The 23,222-nt window shown below is 40.0% G+C and overlaps 1 protein-coding gene across 1 annotated transcript in view; it reads right to left on the bottom strand.

The window, feature by feature from the left end:
* Positions 1 to 23,222, bottom strand: part of LOC149259516 (Plastid-lipid associated protein PAP / fibrillin family protein) — a 328,145-nt gene that overhangs the window by 119,626 nt on the left and 185,297 nt on the right. The window contains exon 2 of the mRNA XM_089376013.1: positions 17,472 to 17,537. Within this exon, the coding sequence (XP_089232139.1) occupies positions 17,472 to 17,537 (66 nt within the window). The remainder of the gene's footprint in view (positions 1 to 17,471; positions 17,538 to 23,222) is intronic.

The raw sequence follows: 23,222 nt of genomic DNA, 5'->3' as shown, positions 1-23,222 counted from the left end.
TTGCTTACAACTTGCCCATTAATAAATAAATAGAAGACCCAAGATTGTTCTGAACTGTGTTGAAATTCACCAGAGATAGTGCCAGAATTGAAGGGAAGCAACACAAATGCTAATTTTGCAATAAAGTGAAATTAAACCAGCGCTAGGGACACCCAATTTTTGAATAGAAATCAACCAAGAAGGGCACAACCCTAAAGAGAGAAATAACACGTGTGCTAGAAAGAGGCAATCCCATGAACAAGAGAAAGTGTAACACTTGAGGGTGCCCTTAGGCAAATCACTTTGATAAAAGATGAATAAGAATCATTTTTGATAAATTGCAAGGTAAAAGCCATACAACATGCAAAAATCCTGATTTGAAGCTTAATTTACTAATAAAAGTGGCATGGTCCTTACTACATAGAAAAGGCCTTTACAGATAATGAAATATTATACTACAAAGACATGGGACTGGAATATTAATTCAAAATCATAAGCTTATATACAAAATATTTCATGTACATAGAGTTTGAAGCCTAGCAAAGGTTTTCTGGTTGTTGATTTTTGATAGCATCAGATGTGCTCTAGCCTTGAAATTTGAAAGAGAGGCTAAGGCACATGAGATCTCCAAGACCCAGAAATCATTTTTGAGAAATTCCACCCGGATGAGGAGTTATTAAAATATTTAATATTTTTAATGGGTTCTTAAGTCTAAACTTAGGAAAATAAAAATATTAATGGGTATTAATAAAGATAAGGGTGAAAAACTTCTAAGAGACAAAGATCAAGTCTGTTTTAATCTTAGCCATTGATTAAAGACTTAATCTCGGTCAGAAAAGTATAAGAGAACACTTGAGGATCATTTGGAGACACACCGGCAGATACTCAGTGTCTCAAGGAAAATCGATTCTCAAGAGAAGGAGATCGATTTCAAAGGGAGAGTTGCAGGGTGGAGGAGGAGGAGGGCATCAGTTGCAGTCAGTGACTGAGGAGGAGGTGACACAAGGACATTGAGAGGCAGTGTAGAGTGAGACACAGTCCATAGGAGAGACGTAGCCCTCACGTAGGCTAACGTAGAGGGACATAGAGCCACTCAGAGCCACGTTGAGCCACGCAGAGTGATGCAGAGGTGACACAGGAGTGGAAGAAGGGTCTCCAAAGTGTCAGATAGGTTCCAAAGGAAAGTCTAAATTTTTTTCTTTCAGTTTCTTTGTAAAATCATTCCTTGTAAAAGCGATTGTTGCTGAAGATTAATAAAACCCTCATCTGCTGCACCGTTTTCCCACATTTGGTTTTTCCGGGGACAATTGTCCAAAAACAATTATGTTGATGTGATTGGTTCTTGTGCATGTATTTTCTCTGTGTAATTATGTGATAACTGCAGTAGAATTTATTTTAATATTTGTTGAAGAGATTTCGTAAATAACTTATTGTGAAGAATAAGTAGGTGAAATAAATCAGTTGCTGCAGTAGAATTTCAGATTAGAAATTTTCACATGGTATCATAGCAAAGATCTGGCAACAGGAGAGAAAAATCGACTATGGGTCAAGAGCATGATGCAGAGGTATCAACTCAAAGGGACTCACTTAGATTTCCAGAAGATGGCACAAGGGATATGGATCACAACTTTTCTATGTTAGCTTCCAGATTGGAAGAAGAAGTCGCTTACCTAGCAAGCTTTTCCTCGTATGAGGTTTGGTATATAGACAGTGGAGCTTCCTGGCATATGACAAAAATTCAAGAATGTTTTTCAAATTATAAGGAAGAAAGAATAAATTTTCAAATCACCATGGGAAATAAGGCAAAGCATACCCCAGTAGGAAGAGGTACTGTAGTCTTTCAAACTGAAGCAGGAGAACAGCGTCGAGCAACCATTGTGTTGCATGTGCCAGGATTGGGGATGAACTTACTCTCCGTATCTCAACTTCAAAACAAAGGCTATGACGTTTTCTTCATTAAGGAGAAAGTATATCAAACACCCGAGTTGGAAAAGGAAGGCCCGGATTGGAATCAGAAGTAACAAGCTATATAGATTACAACTAGAATCACCAATGGCACTAATAGGCAGCAATGGAGACGAAGCTTTGAATGAACTATGGCACAAGAGGATGGGACACTTGCACCATGGGGCTCTAAGAATTCTCAGGAAAACAGTATCAGGAGTTCCAGAACTAAGTACCAAACAAGATGATGTACGCAGAGGGTGCGCTCTGGGTAAGTATGCCAAAGCAGTGTTTTCCAGAAGCAAAAATAGAGCTAAGAGTGTTCTAGGATTGATATACTCAGACATCTACGGATCGATGTCCACAAAATCTCTTAGTGGTTTCGAATACTTCGTCACCTTCATCGATGACCATTCCAGAAAGACTTGGATCTAATTTCTGAAAACCAGGGATGAGGTTTTTGGTCGATTCAAAGAGGTTAAGGCTCTAGTGGAGAATCTGACAAGAAAGAAGATAAAAGTGTTGCACTCAAACAATGGTGGAGAGTATGTTGACAAGGACTTCACTGATTTTTGTGCTAAGGAAGGCATCAGAAGAGAGTGGACAGCTCCCTACAATCGGGAGCAGAATGGAGTAGCAAAAAAGAAAAACAAGACTATTGTGGAAGCAGCTAGCGCAATGTTGTATGATCAGGATATGCCCAAATTCTAGTGGGTAGAAGCATGCAACACGACAGTGTATGTCCAGAATAGGACTCCATACCAGGCACTGGGCAAAATCACTCCGGAAAGGGTCTTCGCCGGGAAGACCCCTGAAGACAGTTAGTTCAAGATATTCGGAAGTTTAGCATATTGTCGTGTGTTGACCACTACGTGTCAACTTCCCATAGCAGTACACCCCCCTTTTTTTCGCAAAAGGGATAGCGCTTAATTGACGTGTCCGTGCCATTCGACAGTCATCGTCGACTTGATCAATTTATGTTGTAAACCCAGTCTGCATGTGTGAATTGTAAATAATCTTAGCAGAGTTGAGTCATGTATGTAAATTGCCTAGGTGGACCTAATTTTCTAGTGATAATCTACGTTCCGGAAGGTTTTTTGTCTCATCGATCCATGATCAGCAGAGTTTTCCTTCAGCCTAACCCCAAAGCCGGAATGGACTTTGTCATTAGAATCTTAGGAGAATCCTAGTATGTTGATCTGCTAGATTATAGTTGTGTCGCAGAACTGGGTAGTCTATGAGGGTCTATGTCAAATGGGTTTTCCCCCTTTAGATGTAAAATTCTAAAAGTCATGATGTAAAGTGTCTGTAGGAATTTACAGGGTAAGTTCCTCAGAAAGAACACCAAAAGGACACCGCTCACAACCAGATCACAGATCAATACACCAGTATTTTTGACATGGTTAAAACCCTCAAAGAGGGAAACAGTCCACGGCCTGAGCCAACGCGGCCACTTCAGGCAATTTATTAATCAAAGAATGAAAATTTACATAAGCTTCTCTCATGCACGGATTACCCTACAAATGACCCTCCATGCGCTTTAAATAGAATTCATGGACCAATCGGGTGTCAAGCCACGGATCAAGTGTCGGTAATACCGAGGAGAGAATGAACCGTCGGATCACTACATATCGTGACCGTCGGATTGTAAGTTACAAAATGTACAACGGTAAAGAAACACACTTTACCTAACTCTATACCTAACTCTACACTAGACCAAGTTGTACTTAACTATTTCCTATGTGTCGGAATATCCTAACATCCCCCCTTAAGAACAACTTGGGATAGGATTGAAGGATTTACAAATATGACACAATAGGAGAAGGAAGGAGGCACTAGAGCCTATCCCCCCTTAGTGACAACTTCCTGAACTCCAACCATAAATCGAAGTTTAGTGAACTTCGCCTCTGTGAGAGCCTTTGTGAAGATGTCTGCAACTTGATCATCTGTTGAACAATATTGCACTTCAAGAACATGGTCGTGAATGAGCTTTCTGATGAAGTGCATGTGCAGTTCAATGTGTTTGTTTCGAATGTGTACTCGGAAAACATCATCGGGACAGTTTTGAAAAACGTGCCTCTTGGCACGCCTCCGCCCCTTTACAGCTTGTGCATAGTGATTTATGTGGTCCACTTCTAGTTGTGTCCAGCTCCGATACCATGTAGAAATTTACAGGGTAAGTTCCTCAGAAAGAACACCAAAAGGACACCGCTCACAACCAGATCACAGATCAATACACCAGTATTTTTGACGTGGTTAAAACCCTCAAAGAGGGAAACAGTCCACGGCCTGAGCCAACACGGCCACTTCAGGCAATTTATTAATCAAAGAATGAAAATTTACATAAGCTTCTCTCATGCACAGATTACCCTACAAATGACCCTCCATGCGCTTTAAATAGAATTCATGAACCAATCGGGTGTCAAGCCACGGATCAAGTGTCGGTAATACCGAGGAGAGAATGAACCGTCGGATCACTACATATCGTGACCGTCGGATTGTAAGTTACAAAATGTACAACGGTAAAGAAACACACTTTACCTAACTCTATACCTAACTCTACACTAGACCAAGTTGTACTTAACTATTTCCTATGTGTCGGAATATCCTAACAGTGTCTTGAGGGTTAGAAAATGTTTTAATCCCCTCATAAGTCCTGAGTCCTAGGTCCTAGGTGATTTTTCCAAAAGCTAAGTTTGAGAATCCATTTAAAAATAAATTAAAAATTAAAAATTGAAAAATTGAAAAGATAAAAAAGTTTAAAAAGGAATATATATATATATATAAAATATAAAAAAATTAAAAAAAATAATAAAAATAAATAAATAAAATAAATAAATAAATAATAATAATAATAATAAAATAAAAACTTAAAAATAATAAAATAATATTTTTGAGTAAATAAATGCAGAATTTCAATTTTTTAATGCATTAAAAATTCGACGGATGAGATTAAGAGATATCTCGATCCTCATCGACAGTCGAGATCGTTTTGACATGGATCACTCGAACTAGCCGTTGGGAATTTTTCCTTTAAATAGGGTGCTAGGGGTCATTTGAGATCAGATTGGATCTGAAAGTTTGGTGCTAAAGAAAGCTCTCTTGTAGTCATTTTTTGTGCAATAAAGAAAGACTTTGGGGTTAAAAATCTTGCTGGTGTTACTCTTCTCGAAATGCTGTTAGATGTTTTATGTTTCTGCATAATTTTATTTTCAGCTATTGATTTTAGCTTGATGAAGATTGATTCAGGCACAGGTATCTTGTCTAATCTCTAGGGTTTGTGTAGGAATTTACAGGGTAAGTTCCTCAGACAGAACACCAAAGGACAGCGCTCACAAACAGATCACAGATCAATACACCAGTATTTTGACGTGGTTAAAACCCTCAAAGAGGGAAACAGTCCACGGCCTGAGCCAACACGGCCACTTCAGGCAATTTATTAATAAAAGAATGAAAATTTACATATGCTTCTCTCATAGACGGATTACCCTACAAATGACCCTCCATGCTCTTTAAATAGAGATCATGGACCAATCGGGTGTTAAGCCACGAATCAAGTGTCGGTAATACCGAGGAGAGAATGAACCGTCGGATCACTACATATCGTGACCGTCGGATTGTAAGTTACAAAATGTACATAGTAAAGAAACACACTTTACCTAACTCTATACCTAACTCTATACTAGACCAAGTTGTACTTAACTATTTCCTATGTGTCGGAATATCCTAACATCCCCCCTTAAGAACAACTTGGGATAGGATTGAAGGATTTACAAATATGACACAATAGGAGAAGGAAGGAGGCATTAGAGCCTATCCCCCCTTAGTGACAACTTCCTGAACTCCAACCATAAATCGAAGTTTAGTGAACTTCGCCTCTGTGAGAGCCTTTGTAAGGATGTCTGCAACTTGATCATCTGTTGAAAAATATTGCACTTCAAGAACATGGTTGTGAATGAGCTTTCTGATGAAGTGCATGTGCAGTTCAATGTGTTTGCTGCGCTGATGTTGGACTAGATCTTTGCATAGCTGAATGGCACTTTGATTATCACACCAAAGTGTAGTCGGATGCTGCTGCTGAAAGCCAAACTCTGACAGGATCTGACGAAGCCACAAGGCTTCCTTACTAGCTTCTACGGCACCACGATACTCTGCTTCTGCTGAAGAAATGGCACCTTGTTTCTTGCAAGCCCATGTAATAGGTCCTGAACCAAGAGTGAACACATAACCTACAGTAGACCTCCGATCATCAGGGTCACCAGCCCAATCGGAATCAATGAAACCAACCAATAGAGGAGCTGCTTCGGCACTGTAATGAATCCCAAACTGAATTGTACCTCGAACATAACGAAGTATTCTTTTAGCTGCTTTCCAATGACTTTCATGTGGGTTTTGCATAAACCGAGCAACAAGGCCAACGGCAAAGGAAAGGTCAGGACGAGTATGGGTTAGATACAAAAGTTTTCCTACAAGTTGACGGTATAAGGTAGCATCAACTTCAGGAGAAGTACAAGTGACTGAAAGTTTGACTCCAGACTGAAAGGGAGAAGGGGCTGGGTTACAGTCTTCCATGTGAAAATGGTGTAGAATATCACAGGCATATTTGGACTGAGAAAGGGAAATACCTTCCTTGGATTGCAAGACTTGAAGACCGAGAAAATAATGTAAGTGTCCTAAGTCTGTCATTTCAAACTTCCTTTTAAGGCTAGACTTCACATGGTTTATAAGGTTGGGATCACTACCAGTCAGGATAAGATCATCAACATAAAGAACAAGAATGATAAGAGACTTGCCCACTTTCTTGGTGTAGACAGTATTGTCAGAATGACCCCTAGAGAAGCCAGATTCTAAAAGAAAGTTATCCATTTTGGCATACCAAGCTCGAGGAGCTTGCTTGAGACCATAAAGGGATTTCTTAAGCCGACATACAAGGCTGGAGTCTGTTTGTATAAAGCCAATAGGTTGTTCCATATAGATTTCTTCATGCAAGCCCCCATGCAAGAAGGCGGATTTAACATCCATCTGATGGACTTCCCATTTGAAAGAGGCAGCAAGGGAAAGAACAAGGCGAATAGAGTTCATTTTGGCAACAGGGGAGAAGGTTTCAGTATAGTCAATGCCTTCAACTTGTGAAAAACCCTTAGCAACAAGACGAGCTTTGTGTTTATCAACTTTCCCATCTGGTCCATACTTGGTTCTGTAAATCCAATTGCATCTAACAAGTTTTTGTCCCTTTGGTAGAGGAACAAGATCCCATGTATCATTTGCCAATAATGAATGATATTCTTCATTCATAGCTGCTTCCCAATCTGGATGGCCTGAAGCTTCTGCAAAGGTGTCAGGATCATAATTCACTGAAGCTTGAGCCAGTAAAGAAGAGGCTCTCTCGAACTGAGAACGTGTACGTCGCTGATCTATAGGATCACCGGCAAGATCACCTACTGCATCCTGAGTAGCACGGACCCATTTTGGAAGCTGAGGAGCTGAAGGAGGATCCTGAGAAGGTGGGGGAGGATTTTCATCCTCGCTTTCATCATCTGAAGAAGAAATATTTTCAAAAGTAGAAGAGATAGGGAGAGGTGGCACATCCGCCGAACTAGGCTCGCAGGCCGATATATTTTCAGCAAACTTTACATCTTTTCTAATGATAAAATTTTCGGACTTAAGTGGAATAAGTCTATATCCTTTGACATCTTCAGAATATCCAACAAAAATACATTTTTCACTCTTAGGTTCTAAAGCTTTATGTTTCTCATCTGGAATATGGGCCCATGCTTCACTTCCAAAAACACGAAAGTGACTTACATCTGGTTTGATTGAGCTCCATGCTTCTTCTGGAGTGATATTCTTTAAAACCTTAGTAGGAGTGCGATTTATTATGTAATTTGCACAGTTAATTGCTTCTGCCCAATAATTAAGACTAAGTCCTTTAGATTGAAGCATACAATTAGCCATTTCCTTTAAGGTGCGATTCTTCCTTTCAGCTACACCATTTTGTTGTGGAGTATATGGAACAGTATGTTGCATTTGAATTCCATTCTCAGTGCAAAAGTTGATGAATGTGTTTTTAACATATTCTCCGCCATTATCAGATCTTAGCTTAAGAATTTGATGTCCAGATTGTTTTTCAACAAAGGCCTTAAAGACCAAGAACATGTTAAATACTTCACTCTTGAGTTTTAAGAAGTATACACAAGTGCGTCTGGAGAAATCATCAATGAAAGTTAAGAAATCCTTGTAGCCAGAGAATGAAGCAACTGGAAGTGGACCACATAAATCACTATGCACGAGCTGTAAAGGGGCTGAGGCGTGCCAAGAGGCACGTTTTTCAAAACTGTCCCGATGATGTTTTTCGAGTACATATCCGGAACAAGCACCATCTCTGCAAGATACCATTGGAAGACCTGTCACCATATTTTCTTTACATAGATTCTGAAGAGAGCGATAGTTTAAGTGACCAAATCGCTCATGCCAAAGTTTGCTCACTTCATCATTATGAGCAACAAATACTGAGGGAAGATTTGATGACCCAAAGTTGTGAAACTTATACAACCTTGTAGAATCATCAGCAATGCCAGTAGCTAAAATCTGTCTAGGATCTCTTAGGTCCTTAATTACAACATCGTGAGGTGAAAATTCAACGATTTTACCTTCACCCGAATGGGTTATCTGATATACAGATAGAAGGTTGCAAGATAAAGTTGGAACACATAATACATCATTAAACTGACCATTGTCTAGATGAACAGTTCCAGTCCCTACAACACTAAGAGATCTATCATCACCAACATATATATTTTTGTTGTTACAATCATTTAAAGAAGAAAACATGGCTTTGTTTTTGGCCATGTGATAAGAAGCTCCAGAATCAATGAGCCACTCATGAGAATGAGAAGAAGAAGATACATTTAGTGCATAGCCAGACCGAGATGCTTGACAACCACATGTAGAAAGTGCCATTCCTGAAGATGAAGTTGAAGTTGAAGAGTGCTCCAAATGGATGTTATGCTTCTTCATTGCTGCTTCCAAGGCTTCCATCTTATTAAAGCATTTGGATTCTAAGTGGCCATCTCGATTACAAAAGTTGCAATGTCTATCAGTGTTCTTCCCTTTGTTTTTATTTGTCTTATCATTTTGTTGAAATGATTTTTCATTTTGAGGCTGAAATTGCTTAGGACCCTTGTTTGGTTTAGGACCATTCTTTTTAGGATACAACTTCTTAGGATTCTTTGGATTTGGTTGCTGCTGGGCGACTAACGCTTTCTTAGAAGAGTTTCCAAGATGAAGAAGACCAAGGTGTAAGAGTTTTTCTTGTTCTCTTATTAAAGAATCACAAAAGGAATCAAAGGAAGGGGACTTGTAGGTTTGTCCTTGAGAAATGAAGGCTTCTCTTGTAGAATGGAAGGTGGAAACAAACACAGAATAGGCTGGTCCCAACTTAGTAAGAATGGAATAGATAAGGCTACTATCTTCTTTCTTAACCTTAACACCTTCCAAGAGAAGTCTAAGGGTCTTGAACTTGGACAAAAAATCTTCAATGCAAGAAAAATTATTGGGGTCCAATGTAAGCAATTCATTTTCAAGTTGATGGGCTTTAAGTTCATTTTTAATTCCAAAGACTTTAGTAATCTGTTGCAGTGCTTCATCAGGAGTATCAAGTTCTGCAATATGGAATCTAAGATCTGGAGAAATAGACATCCCTATCAACCCACGTGCTTGGTCTTGCCTATTTTCCCATTTAGCTGCCTTGTCTTCATCTTTTGGTTTGGTCTCTTGGCCTGTGGCTATTCTGTAAAGACCTTTACTTCTAAGTAAATCCACAATGTAGGACCACCATTGGAAGTAGTTGGTGCTGTCAAGAATAACTTGGCATGGACTTTCCATTTTTAAAAAAAACTGAAGCTATAGATGCTGAAACTAAGTGTTTCAATGGAAAGATCTCGAAAAATTAGGCTGTTTCAAAAAAAACAGTTTTGAAAACGGCTTCCGGATGAAGAAGTTATGGCTTTTTGAAGAAAATTTGATGAAGTCGCCGACAAAGTGCGGGAATGTGCGGAAATGAAAAATCCGCCCCCACAAAATGGAGACTTGAACCCAAGACCTCTACTCTCATAAATTATCTTTGCACCAAGTGAGCTATACAAAAAGTTTGAGAGAGAGAGAGGGGGGTTGATGCTTTGGGTTGCGTGCTTGCTTTGAGAAAGCTCTTTTTCCCTACAAAACAAAAAACACAAAACCCAACACGGACATACAAAAAAAACGAACCTTGCAACTCGAAGTTAGCGTTAGCCGGAAACTAAATATTTTCAAAAATGAAGATTGATTCAGGCACAGGTATCTTGTCTAATCTCTAGGGTTTGTGTAGGAATTTATAGGGTAAGTTCCTCAGACAGAACACCAAAGGACACCGCTCACAAACAGATCACAGATCAATACACCAGTATTTTGACATGGTTAAAACCCTCAAAGAGGGAAACAGTCCACGGCCTGAGCCAACGCGGCCACTTCAGGCAATTTATTAATAAAAGAATGAAAATTTACATATGCTTCTCTCATAGACGGATTACCCTACAAATGACCCTCCATGCTCTTTAAATAGAGATCATGGACCAATCGGGTGTTAAGCCACGGATCAAGTGTCGGTAATACCGAGAAGAGAATGTACCGTCGGATCACTACATATCGTGACCGTCGGATTGTAAGTTACAAAATGTACATAGTAAAGAAACACACTTTACCTAACTCTATACTAGACCAAGTTGTACTTAACTATTTCCTATGTGTCGGAATATCCTAACAGTTTGAATAATAGTTTAGATCCTGAAATATAATGGCAGGTATCTCCATTTGATCTGGATTTCACAATCGTTTTTTCTCTCTATGTTAATGGTTGATTCTAAGCTGTGCAGGAAATCTTAGTTTTGAGTTTACCGGGCGTTAGGGGAAGTTCTCGGCTGAACCAGCCAACTCTCGGATTGCATTTCCTGAAAGAGCCCAGCTAGTTTTAATTCCGAGCTTATCATCTGAAATTTTTTTTATGAATGCATGCAGGGTTTTCTGAAGTATCTCACATTAAACTTATATTCTGAAAATATTACTGTGGATTATTGACAAATCTGGCTGATAAAGAGTCGAAAATCTGTAAATACTGTAAATTCTTAGCTGGGTTTTAGGGTTTCATTTTTGTTTTCTGCACATATTATTTTTGGGTTTTCTGTTCCTTGTCATTGCAGGTTGCAGGTACAGGCTTTGAGACTCTTTTTTAGGGTTTCGATCAGGCAATTTGGAGCAGGAAAGATTTAAAATTTTGATCAAGTTTCTGGACTGCAGGCTTGCAAACTGCATTTTTCACTGTTGCCTGGGGTTTTACTGTTGCAGAAAAATTTTGAAATTTTTTTTAAGGGATCACAGCTTTTGCTGCTGCCATACCCTCTACCATCTCTGAGCTCTCTCCTCCGTTTTCATCACCATTTCTCTCCACGCAGACTATCAATCCGCTGCCCCACGTTATTTCTATGGTCGTTGTCACTTCCATTTTCACACTGCCAGAAATCCATACGCCATCTGCTCTTTAAAACCCATGTTCTCACCTCTACACAGCCATCACCACGCTGTGCCTGCATTATCCTCCATCTGCACTGCCATACATTGTGCTACCTTTTCCTCAGGCGTCCCACACACAACTCATTTCCAGCTATACGCTGCAAGTTGCTCTCCCATCTCTATACGGCTTATCCAAACCCTCACGCATCAATCCATTATCACGCGGATCTGGCTGCGAGACGGTGTAGGGAAAGAGCGAGCAACCCTCGTGGATGGGGAGAAAGTGACTCACGACAGCTGCAGCAAAGGGAGTTTCAATCCACGCAGCCCCCCTCTGCCTGCGTCTGTCCGCTCCTTATCTGCTTCATGCGTTTTCCACTTGCGGCCAGATCATTTATCTTTCGCTGTTCTCCAACGTCATCAAATCCCTGCATCTACGGATCCCTCTCCACACGAGCTGCCTGGTCGCCCTCCTTGCCTATCCGCGAACCTGCATTATGAACAACAAACAAAAACACGCGTAGGTTTCTCATTTCATTTGATAGTTTAGCGTAAAGCATCAATCATTTCGATTTACTTTTTTTTAGGCTTAGGAATAATTTTAGAATTGAAAGTTTGGATTAGGTGATACGCTTGGTCAGTCTAGATTATAGGTTTGATTTAGATTTAAGTTTCATTCGAGTTATAATTCTAGTGTAGCCCTTAGTTTTTTGATTTCTTTCTTTTTTTTTAAATTGTATATATTTATTTAGTTTAGTTGCGTTTAGTTTATTTAGAATTTAGTTTTGCTTTAGTTTTATTTGTTAGTAAATCAAAAAATCAATGAAAAGTAAAAAAAATAATAAATAAATAAATAAAAATAAATGTGCTATTTTTAGTTTTTAACTTTGATTTGTTTTGCTTAGGGTTTGAGTTTTGAATTAGATTTTCTTTAAAGTTTATTTTTATTTCATTAAAAAAAATAATAATAATAATAAAATATTAAAAAGAGTTTTTTTTTTTTTATATAGATCTTAATTTTGATTTTAGATTTAATAAATCCTTATTTTAGATTTAGATTTAGGTTCTCAGTTATTTTGTTTTTCATTTAAATAAATAAATATAAAAATCATAAAAAAATATAAAATATAAAAAATCATAAATAGTTTAAAAAATAAAAAGGTTTCTTTTTAGTTTAGAATAGATTTTAGCCTTATTTAGATTTTAGTTCTTATGTTCTGATCTGTTAATTTTAGAATTTAAAAAAATAATAATAAAAAATAAAAAATTTCTTTTAGGATTCAGTTCTAAATTTCATTTACTTTAGTTTTATTTATATAAAAATTAAAAAATATTTTGAAAAAAGCTTTACAAAAAAATTGAAAATTTCATTTTTGGTGTCTCTGTGTTCCATTTCTCTATAGTTAAACGCACTTAATGTTTATCTTGAAGTTAGCTATGTGAAAGTGGTATCTGATTCAGCATCTAAATTTTATGATCATTTAAAGCATTTAATTTTTCTTTAAGTTTAATTGCTGGATCATCGTTAAAGCATTGTGAATTCACTGGATATCTTGCATTGCTTGGGTTATTTAATGATAAATGTTTGTTTTACATGGTTCATATTTCTGCAACATCTAATCATTTAATCATTAACTCCATAAGGCACTGGTCTATTAAACTTAACAAAATCAATTTAGTGCTTGTTTCTTCGTGTCTCCCAACCCAACTGGTCCATAGTTGGTCTTCAACATCCCATAGGATCTACCCCCCTTCGCCGCGGGAGACAGGCTTAAACGGAGAGATCGGGGATCAGAGTGACAACCCCGGTCTGAGTGTTGTCGTGACAATCTATGCGACAACATCGTGTACCCAAAGAAAAGAGAAAGAAATTAGATCAAACTGCTGAGAAAGGATATCTTTTGGGATATAGCGAGAATGCTAAGACATATAGTCTATCTTCCAGGGAGTAGGAAGGTAGTAGTTCGGCGGGATGTAAAGTTCATGGAGGACAGAGCTTTTAGGAAATCCCGAGAAATGCCTTTCGAGGAGCAGTCAAAAGACGATCTGTTGGTCCAACCACTTCGACCAGCAGAATCTAGTACCAGAAATTCAAAACAAGAGGAATCTCAAGAAGAGCAAGAGTTGATAGATGTACCTACTACCAATGGAATAACGAGCCAAGAACTTCGACAGATCCTACAGGATGTAGAGGACTTCATTGGTGCACTCAAGAATGAAAAAAGGGAGCGAAGACAGCTAGACAGATACCATGCCCTAGTAGCTCAGGTTGGGGAACCTTCTAGTTTTCAGGAGGCCGTTCAGCATCAAGTATGGGTAGATGCTATGGTGGAGGAAAATAGTTCTATAATGGTCAATGATGTCTGGGAAGTGGTACCTAAGCCTCAGGACAGGTCAGTGGTAGGTTCGAGATGGATCTACAAAGTCAAATATGTTGCAAATGGCAGTGTGGAAAAATACAAAGCCAGGTTTGTGGCTAAGGGGTATGCTCAGAAGGAAAGGATAGACTATGAAGAAACCTTCGCCCCAGTAGCCAGGTATACTTCTATTAGAATCGTGATTCGTGATATCTCTTGCAGTACAGATGGGGTGGGAGATTCACCAGATGGATCTCAAGACGACCTTCTTGAAAGGGCTAATAGAAGAGGAAGTATATATTGAACAACCAGAGGGTTTTGAGACACATGAGAAGAAATCTCATGTATGCAAATTAAAGAAAGCCTTGTATGGGCTTAAATAGGCACCTATAGCATGGTATGGTCGAATTGATGGTTACTTGCAGAAGATAGAGTTCGTTAAGAGTGACGTAGACCCTAATCTCTACTATCTTGTCGTAAAGAATGAGTGTTATATGTGAATGATCTTGTCTTGACAGGATCATCCAAGCTCATCAAAGACTACAAGAAGAACCTAGCCACAGAATTCGACATGAAGGATTTGGGTCAGATGCATTATTTCCTGGGGTTGGAAGTTTGGCAGCAAAAGGGTGAGATCTTCCATGGACAAGGGAGATATTCTACAGAGATCTTTAAGAGATTCAAGATGCATGACTGTAGACCTGTGGCTACTCCAATGATCACCAACTAGAAGAAGATTGATGCATCAGAAGATAAAGACGCGGATCCTACCTTGTACAGGCAGCTTATAGGGTCCCTGATGTATTTGGTCAATACTAGGCCAAACATTTGTTACGCTGTCAACACCCTTAGTCAGTTCATGGTGGAACCCAAGAGGGCGCACTGGGCAGCAGCCAAACATGTTCCCAAGTATATACAAGGACCAGTCGAGCACGGACTATTGTACACCCAAGGCAATGACATTAGGCTGAGTGGGTTCACTGATGCAAATTGGCTAGAAGTTCAGTAGATCGGAAAAGTACAATTGGGTATTGTTTCAACATTGGATCAGGAATGACCTCCTGGTGTAGTAGGAAATAGAAATTTGTGGCTCTGAGCTCGGCTGAAGCAGAATATATGGCAACTAGCACAGTTTCGTGTGAAGCCATATGGCTTAGGAAATTGCTTGTGAATCTATTCAGGAGAAGGATGGAAGCGACCAAGATCATGTGTGGTAATCAGAATTGCATCAATCTCTCTGAGAATCCAGTATTTCATGATCGGCCGAAGCACATTGATATTAGGTGTCACTTTGTCAGAGACTGTGTCCAACAAGGAGCAGTACAGTTGAGATACACTCCTACAGGAGAACGGGTGGCAGACATCCTCACCAAGGCTCTAAGAAGAATGAAGTTTGTTTATTTCAAGGAGAAGATGGGGATGGTGAAGAACCCATTTCAGTAGCAGAAATGGATAATTGTCGGGAGTTGCAGTGCAGTGGTTAGAAGTGGCAGTGCTATGGGCAGCATGATGCAGGATGTTGAGAGGGAGCTGCAGTACAAATGTAGCAGTGGAAGTGGCAGTGTCGTGGGCAGCAATACAAGAAACAGCAATGCAGCGGATGTAGGGCAATAGGCCAAGCATCAACACGGAGGACCAATGCGGAACATCAGTGTGATGCTTCCATGGTGAGTCATTACTAGAGCACATTCCTCGGTAAGAGGGAGTGTTGATTTTTGGTAGCATCGGATGTGCTCTAGCCTTGAAATTGGAAGGAGAGGCTAAGGCACATGAGATCTCCAAAACCCATAAATCGTTTTGAGAAATTCCACCTGGATGAGGAGTTATTAAAATAATTAATATTTTTAATGGGTTCCTAAGTCTAAACTTAGGAAAATAAAAATATTATTGGGTATTAATAAAGATAAGGGTGAGAAGCTTCTAAGAGACGAGGATCAAGTCTGTTTTAATCTTAGTCGTTGATTAAAGACTGAAACTCGATCAGAAAAGTACAAGAGAAGACTTGAAGATCATTTGGAGACACACTAGTAGATACTCAGTATCTCAAGGAAAATCGATTCTCAAGAGAAGGAGATCGATTTCAGAGGGAGAGTTGCAGGGTGGAGGAAGAGGAGGGCATCAGCAGCAGTCAGTGATTGAAGAGGAGGTGACGTAGGGATATTGAGAGACAACACAGAGTGATACGCAGTCCAGAGGAGAGACGTAGCCCTCACGCAGGTTGATGCAGAGGGACACAGAGCCACTCAGAGCCACGCTGAGCCACGCAGAGTGACGCAGAGGTGACACAGGAATGGGAGAAGGGTCTCCAAAGTGTCAGACAGGTTCCAGAGGAAACGGAGAGTTGCAGGGTGGAGGAAGAGGAGGGCATCAGCAGCAGTCAGTGATTGAGGAGGAGGTGACGTAGGGATATTGAGAGACAACACAGAGTGATACGCAGTCCAGAGGAGAGACGTAGCCCTCACGCAGGTTGATGCAGAGGGACACAGAGCCACGCTGAGCCACGCAGAGTGACGCAGAGGTGACACAGGAATGGGAGAAGGGTCTCCAAAGTGTCAGACAGGTTCCAAAGGAAACTCTCAAGTGTTTTCTTTCAGTTTATCTGTAAAATCATTCCTTGTAAAAGCGATTGTTGCTGAAGATTAATAAAACCCTCATCTGCTGCACCGTTTTCCCGCATTGGGTTTTTTCGGAGACAATTGTCCAAAAACAATTGTGTTGATGTGATTGGTTCTTGTGCATGTATTTTCTCTGTGTAATTATGCGATAACTGCAGTAGACTTTATTTTAATATTTGCTAAAGAGATTTCGTAAATAACTTATTGTGAAGAATAAGTAGGTGAAATAAATTAGTTGCTGTAGTAGAATTTCAGATTAGAAATTTTCACACTGGTTAGGTACACACCATGATCCATGAATAGAAAACCTGAAGAATTGTACACTATGTCTGAAACATTGCAACTCCCTTTAAATTCCGACGCATGGGCTGTAGTGCTAAATTATATGAATAAGGTGCATTTGGCCAATAACCATTAACCCGAAGACACCTAACAATTCATTTAGCTACAAGCACCATATTTGGGTGTGTATATCTATTGCTCCCAAGCTCCCTTGATCTTTCTCCAATGAGTGAATTTCCCATGATACTAAAAGAGACCTTGTTCCCATCCCAAGTTTCCCCGAAGGGAATTGTGCACCAAGAATCTTGTTATAAACTATTACAATTCTGGTTTCGTTTGCATATTTTGTGAAAACTTGCATGGTTGGAAACGATGGGTTTGATCTAATAGGTAAAATACAATCTATGAACTGCATCCATGACTACATCAGCTCCATTTTCATAGATTCATGATAGGATTCAACATTTGTGGAGAATGCATTCACAGAAATAAGCCGTCTTATCATATTGACAAATAAAGTAAAGATTTCATTAGTGTATTATACGATGTCCTTGCTTTCAGTGCTTTAAAATCAAAGAGAAAATCTGCAATTAACTACTGTTTATTCTTGTCTTGTTTCATTTATAAGGTGTAGTTGAATTATATTGACAACCTGTCCTATGAAAAACTCCAATTTCTTTGACAAAAGGGGAATTCCTATTAGAAATGCTTATATTGATATGATAAAACAAGTCATGTCAAAGAAACTCACCAGCCTTGACCAAACGGAGGTAGGGGAATCTTCCAATTTGAGCCTCGAAGAACTGCACTTGTGAACCTGCAAACCAAATACATGGAAACAGTCAATAAATATTGATGTTATTAGAAAACATAATTAAAGATGAAAAATTCTGAAGCAATTCCATTGATTGAATCTATTTAAGATGTTTCCCTCCTTGGCATCAGGGGGTGTATTACAGCCAACATTTTTCTCTTCAAAGCCGCAAACTCCATGGATGGTGATTATTCACTCACGTGTGTTAAAAAAGGAAAATGTACATTGACAACCCATTAATTTATCTGATTCCCAAAGATAGAAGTCCAAATTTTCTACCACCACCTTCCTATAGAAGTGGAGTGCCATAGTCTGATTAGATTTATAAGGTAATGTTCTTATTGCAGTGAGTCAAAGACCTGAAGTGCATTCTACAGCCCTGGTGAAAACAGAGGTTGTAACATACCCATCTTGACCCCTGGGTTAATTCATAATTAATTATGTTAATGGTATTGTATTGCCCGTGTCAACATGGATGTGTCTCTATTGTAACAAATATGGACTGGATGGATGAATCTAGGAACAATATATATATGGTTAATTAATGAATATACTGACAAAACTGACTATGAACATATGAGCACTGATACGGACTATGATACCACGAGTGGGGAAATAATGAGGGGAATTGTCTTGCCAAAACCTTTCCATGAATTTGAATTCAACTATGAGCCTCTTCCCTCTTGCCCAAGAACCCATTGATTGTGAATCCCCAGGTAGTTGGAATAGTCACCCTCATAAATGTGAAAGTTGGTGTCATAACTGAAACATTGCTTTAGAATTCAATGAAAGGAATGGGTTAAGTACATTCCTTGGATTTTGAAACTGATTCATGGATTGCCTGGAAGAATGAGGTAAATGCGGAACTATAAAACAGTAGACTGCATTTACTACGAAAATTTCTAGAATGGGCTAGAGACCAACAAACGGAACAATGTGTGAACCAATCGTTCACAGAGGAATTTGGCCAAATGCACAAAAACCAGAGGCACGCGAGTGCCTGGAGCAGCAAATTCACAAGTAAAATTGTTGCCATCCTGAGTGGAAGATCTGTGGGGGTGCCTTGAATGATTACTCTGTGTTTTGGGTTCCCAAATACATCTAGAAAGGTGCCAATCGTGATTTGGATCAATGTTGGTGTGTTTGGGGATCTCTAGATATGAATTATGCATGCCAGAGACAGGCAATGGAGCTTAGGAACTTAGCTGAGTAAGCAGGGGGCATGAATTGATGCGTGCTAGGCGAGCATGACAAGCAATGGGTTAGGAAATCATCGAGGGGATGTGTTAGCATCAACAAGCCCACTCCGGAAATATTGCTCGAGAATCCAAGTCCAAAAGGCCTCAAAGGCAAACTTTTAGTAAAAGGCTCATAAAGATTGTAAAGGAGACAAGCTGGCTTAGGCAAAAGCCCTGCCCGACAGTGTAGGTGCATGGGCATTGGCGACGAATGTCGGCATGGCAAAATAACGCAGGTGCACAGCAACCACGGGTGTCGGAGCGCTGACACGGGGCAAGTTGCATGGCGCATAGATTAGACGATGGGCGCGTCATTGATATAACGGCCCACAACCTCCTGCACCACCAACATGCTTGGACGTTAACACGGCCGAGGGGTGTGAAGAGGGCCATGTGGTGCCCTCTTGCACCCCCCGCACCATTCAAAAATTTCCAAATGCAAGTTTGGGAGGGGCACGAAGGGTGTCACACAGCGTTCCATGCGAGCACCCTATGCGTGCCAAATTGCCACCCAACTTTATCAAGTTCGCCTACCTGCCAAGTTAACCTATCCACACGTCAACCCTTCCACGACAACCTCCTTGTTGATTTCTGGTAGCATCGGATGTGGTCTAAGTCTCAAAATTTGCAGGGAGGCTTAGACACATGCATTCTCCAATACCCAGAAATAGTTTTGGGAAATTCCACCCAGAGACAATTTTATTAAAATAATTAATTATTTTTAATGGGACCATAAGTCTAAACTTAGGAAATTAAAATAGTTAAAGGGTATTAATATAAACTGTGGGTGAAACTTGTAGAAGAAGGCAGAGATCAAGTCAATATGATCCTAGCCATTGATTAGAATCTAATCTGGGTCGTTGATGGAACAACGAGAGGATTATAAGATAAGGCTTGATGGGCACTTAGAGGACACACAAAAAGAGTTCAGAAGATTGAATTTCTAAAGCAAAGCAGCTGCTGGTGAGAAATTCGAAGTGAGCTTTTGTAGTGAGGGGCAGAGATAGTATCCGAAAGAGGGAAGGTTTCTTGGGCCAGAGAGTACAAGGCAGAGAGAGAAGAACGACATCCAAAGAAAGGTTAACGCTGGCCCACGCAAAGCTAACGCAGTGGCAACGCAGAGCCTAGACGAAGATCGAATTCCTGCTGAGGAAATCGAGTTTCAGAACTCAGAAGCCAAGGTGTGAGACCGGGAGGTTGGAAATCAAAGTTTTTGGGCAACAGAGGATCCAAAGGAAGAGGAGCGCAATCCCCAGCTGAGGTGACGCAGAGACTACATAGGGTTGATGCAGATCTGCGCAGAGGCTGATGCAGAAGGGACACAGAGCCTCCTTCCAGCGAGATCAGGGTCAGATTCTTCCAGTGACCGAGTGAGATCATCTCACTATTTGTTTTGTCTAGTTTCTCTCTGTATCAGATAACTAGTTGGGCTTCCAACGAATTGTACTCAAAATTACTACTGCATAATAATAAAACCCTCAGAGCTGTTGCACCGGTTTTTCCGCATTGGGTTTTTCCGGGGACATTTGTCCAAAAATAACTGTGTCATTGTGTTGTATTTTTTTCCTATTCAGTTTCTTGTTTCGGCATATTCTTTTAAATAGTGAATGTTGCAGTTGTATTTACTTCGATATTTATCGTAGAACACAGTAAATAACTTGTATGGATTAACAAGTAGGAGAAGTAAGATCAGTTTGCTGCAGTAGGGATTCCAGGTCAACACCTCAAGGTTCCGAGATGGTAAGACTGGCCCTAAATTTAGTATCTTAGGAGTGGCAAGTCTTTGTCCAGAGCATCCTGGGCAGGGCGACTTTGCCAAAATGGGATGAAATGTGGGCATCTCTTAAGCAAGAGGAGCTGAGGAGAGACTTGGTCAAGTGTAAACTTGATGGAAGCAGCACCAGTGGGTCGAAGCCCAAGGAGGATGAGAATGCAGCCCTCGCATCCAAGGGGCAGTAGGAGCAATGGAGGCGGAAGGACGTTTCGAAGACCAAATGCTTCAAGTGTGGTGAACTCGGTCACTACGCAACACAGTGTCCTCTCAAGAAGAAGGACAAAGATGAGAAGCATGATCCAAAGGTTGCAGCCACGAAGATCAAGGAGGATGAGTTTGCCATGACAGCTGAGATACCTCCAGGAGATAGGTGGGCTTATTTAGAGCTGCAATTCGAAAGAGCTACAGATGAGCAGGATCTTTGAGGAGCCCACCTCTCGGATCAATTCTTTGCTACGGGAGCCCAGAACAGAGGTAGCAGGATGGATCGAGCAAATTGATGCAGAGGAGTGTAGGAGTGACAGTTGCAGTGGCTAGTAGGAGTGTAGGAGCAACGCAAAGCAGAGTTGGTAGCAGTGTAGATGGCACAGAGCAGAGGTCAGCAGCAGCACATAAGCTTCAAAGGGTCAATGTAGAGACTAGTAGCAATCAGACTCCAGCAGTGAGATGCATCATACTGAACACCAGTCACTACAACTGAGAAATGTTGGCACACACATGAAATTAACACAATTATTTTTGGACAAAAGTCCACGAAAAAACCCAACTTGGGAAAACCGGTGTAGCAGCTGAGGTTTTTATTATTATGCAGTAGTGAGAAATTCTGAGTACAACTGGACGCCGAAATCTAGCAATGCTATAGAGAAAAATACTGACAAAAATCTAGTGAGGAATTTTCCTCACCCCACAGGCAATCTCCCAACACAATTTGCCTTCAGAAACTCGGCCCTCTGACCCTCTACGCTACTCTGTGCAGCTTGTTGAACGTCTAGGCTCTGACTGGTATCTGATGAAGTCATTTTGCCTTCTGCTGGCTAGAAAGATGCTTGTCCAGCACTCTGGGACTCCTTCTCGGCCTCTAGAACTGAAGACGTTTCTCTCTCTCAACAAATCAATCTTGCCTCTAGAAGCTGTTATGTTGCCCCTGCGTCAGCTTCTCTGTGGCTCTTCTACCTCTCTGCAAATGCACTCGCTGGATCTGGAATGCTTCCTCTAGCCTCACTGTCTCTGCCCCTCACTCACTGCTTCAATCTTTGGCTCTCTCCGACAACTGACTGTTGCTGCTCTAGAAATTGATCTGCCAAGAAATCAAATTGCTTAAGTGTTTCCTCCATCACCACATCAACCTCCTCTTATAATCCTTTGTTGGAGCACGAACGACCAAGATTAAAACTTAATCAATGGCTAGGATCATCTCTGGATCAATTCGTGTGAGTTTTTAGATGATTCTCGTCTTGACTTAATTAATACTGATTAATTAACCATATTCCCTAAGTTTAGACTTAGGAAATATTTAAAAACTGGTTAATAATCTAATTAAGTCATTTCTATGCGGAATTTCCAGAAACAATTTATGGATTTTGGAGATCTTATGTATTCTAGCCTCTCCGCAAATGTTCGTGGCTAGAACACATCTAATGCTACCAAAACTAACACTTGACTTCTATGATAGTCATGCAAATGTTCAGGATCCACTGATAACTACCTATGACATGAAGAAAGCTATTCATTTGGTACAAAGTACCAGTGATATCATAGGGGACCACAACAATTTAGCTACATCAAGCTTGGTCCTAGCAATTGTAAAGACTGAGCTGATGTAAAGAATCATTTCTGAAACTACAAAGATTTACTGAACTGTAAATATTGTAAGGAGTTTTTATAGAGCTATTTATTCTAAGCAAAGTATGAAACTTTAAGAAAATTTATGTTCTAAATTTATGCAAAAATTCATATGACTAATTGCTTGATTCAATGATAGGTACTTACTTGGTCTGTTGCGGATGAAAATGTTTCAGAACTCCTCTAGTTTGCTCCCGTTTACCAAAAGACCGAAACCACCCAGCCAAACTGAGCAGAACCTCGCTACTCAGTCCAGTAAGCTTCTCAGTTGAAGCAGACTGTTTCCCCGTGCCCAGAAACCTCAGAACAACCAGCTCTCCTTCTGTAGGTAACTCAAGTTTACTTCCTCAGTATCCCCTTCGTTCTTCCTTCTTCTTTCCGATTCCCCCTTCCCAAACTCTTCTTTCTGGTTTATAAACTATTTCTTGGCGGTGGTCGTCCTTCCTCCAGCACCCACCGCTTCATTTCCTTGTGACACCCTTCCCATGTCATGTCATATACATTTATTGATTTTTGATTAACTTTCCTTTTTTTGATTTTAGTATAAAGGTTAGACTTATATTAAAATACTTTATCATTAGTTTATTTTTATAATTTTATTAATTGATTAATATAATTTATTTACTAAAATTTATTTAATATTACTTTTATAAATAGGTCGTTACAGCAATAGTCCCACAAGTGTATCATTTTCTAGACATTGTGTCCTTGTGTGTCAGCCGATACTTGCTAGATCAAAGAGTTATTGTCTTCTCTCAAGCAAACAGGGCAGTGATAAAAAAACACCAGAAGTAATTGCAAACATGCTCTCATTCCCAGATAGGACAGGCATGC

This window comes from Pinus tabuliformis, chromosome 6 (genome assembly GCF_031772625.1).
Source record: "Pinus tabuliformis cultivar Carrire ecotype Pingquan chromosome 6, CPIR1, whole genome shotgun sequence".
Classification (NCBI taxonomy): Eukaryota; Viridiplantae; Streptophyta; class Pinopsida; order Pinales; family Pinaceae; genus Pinus; species Pinus tabuliformis.
The sequence above is the reverse complement of the archived record's forward strand: the minus strand, read 5'-3'. Positions and strand labels throughout refer to the sequence as shown.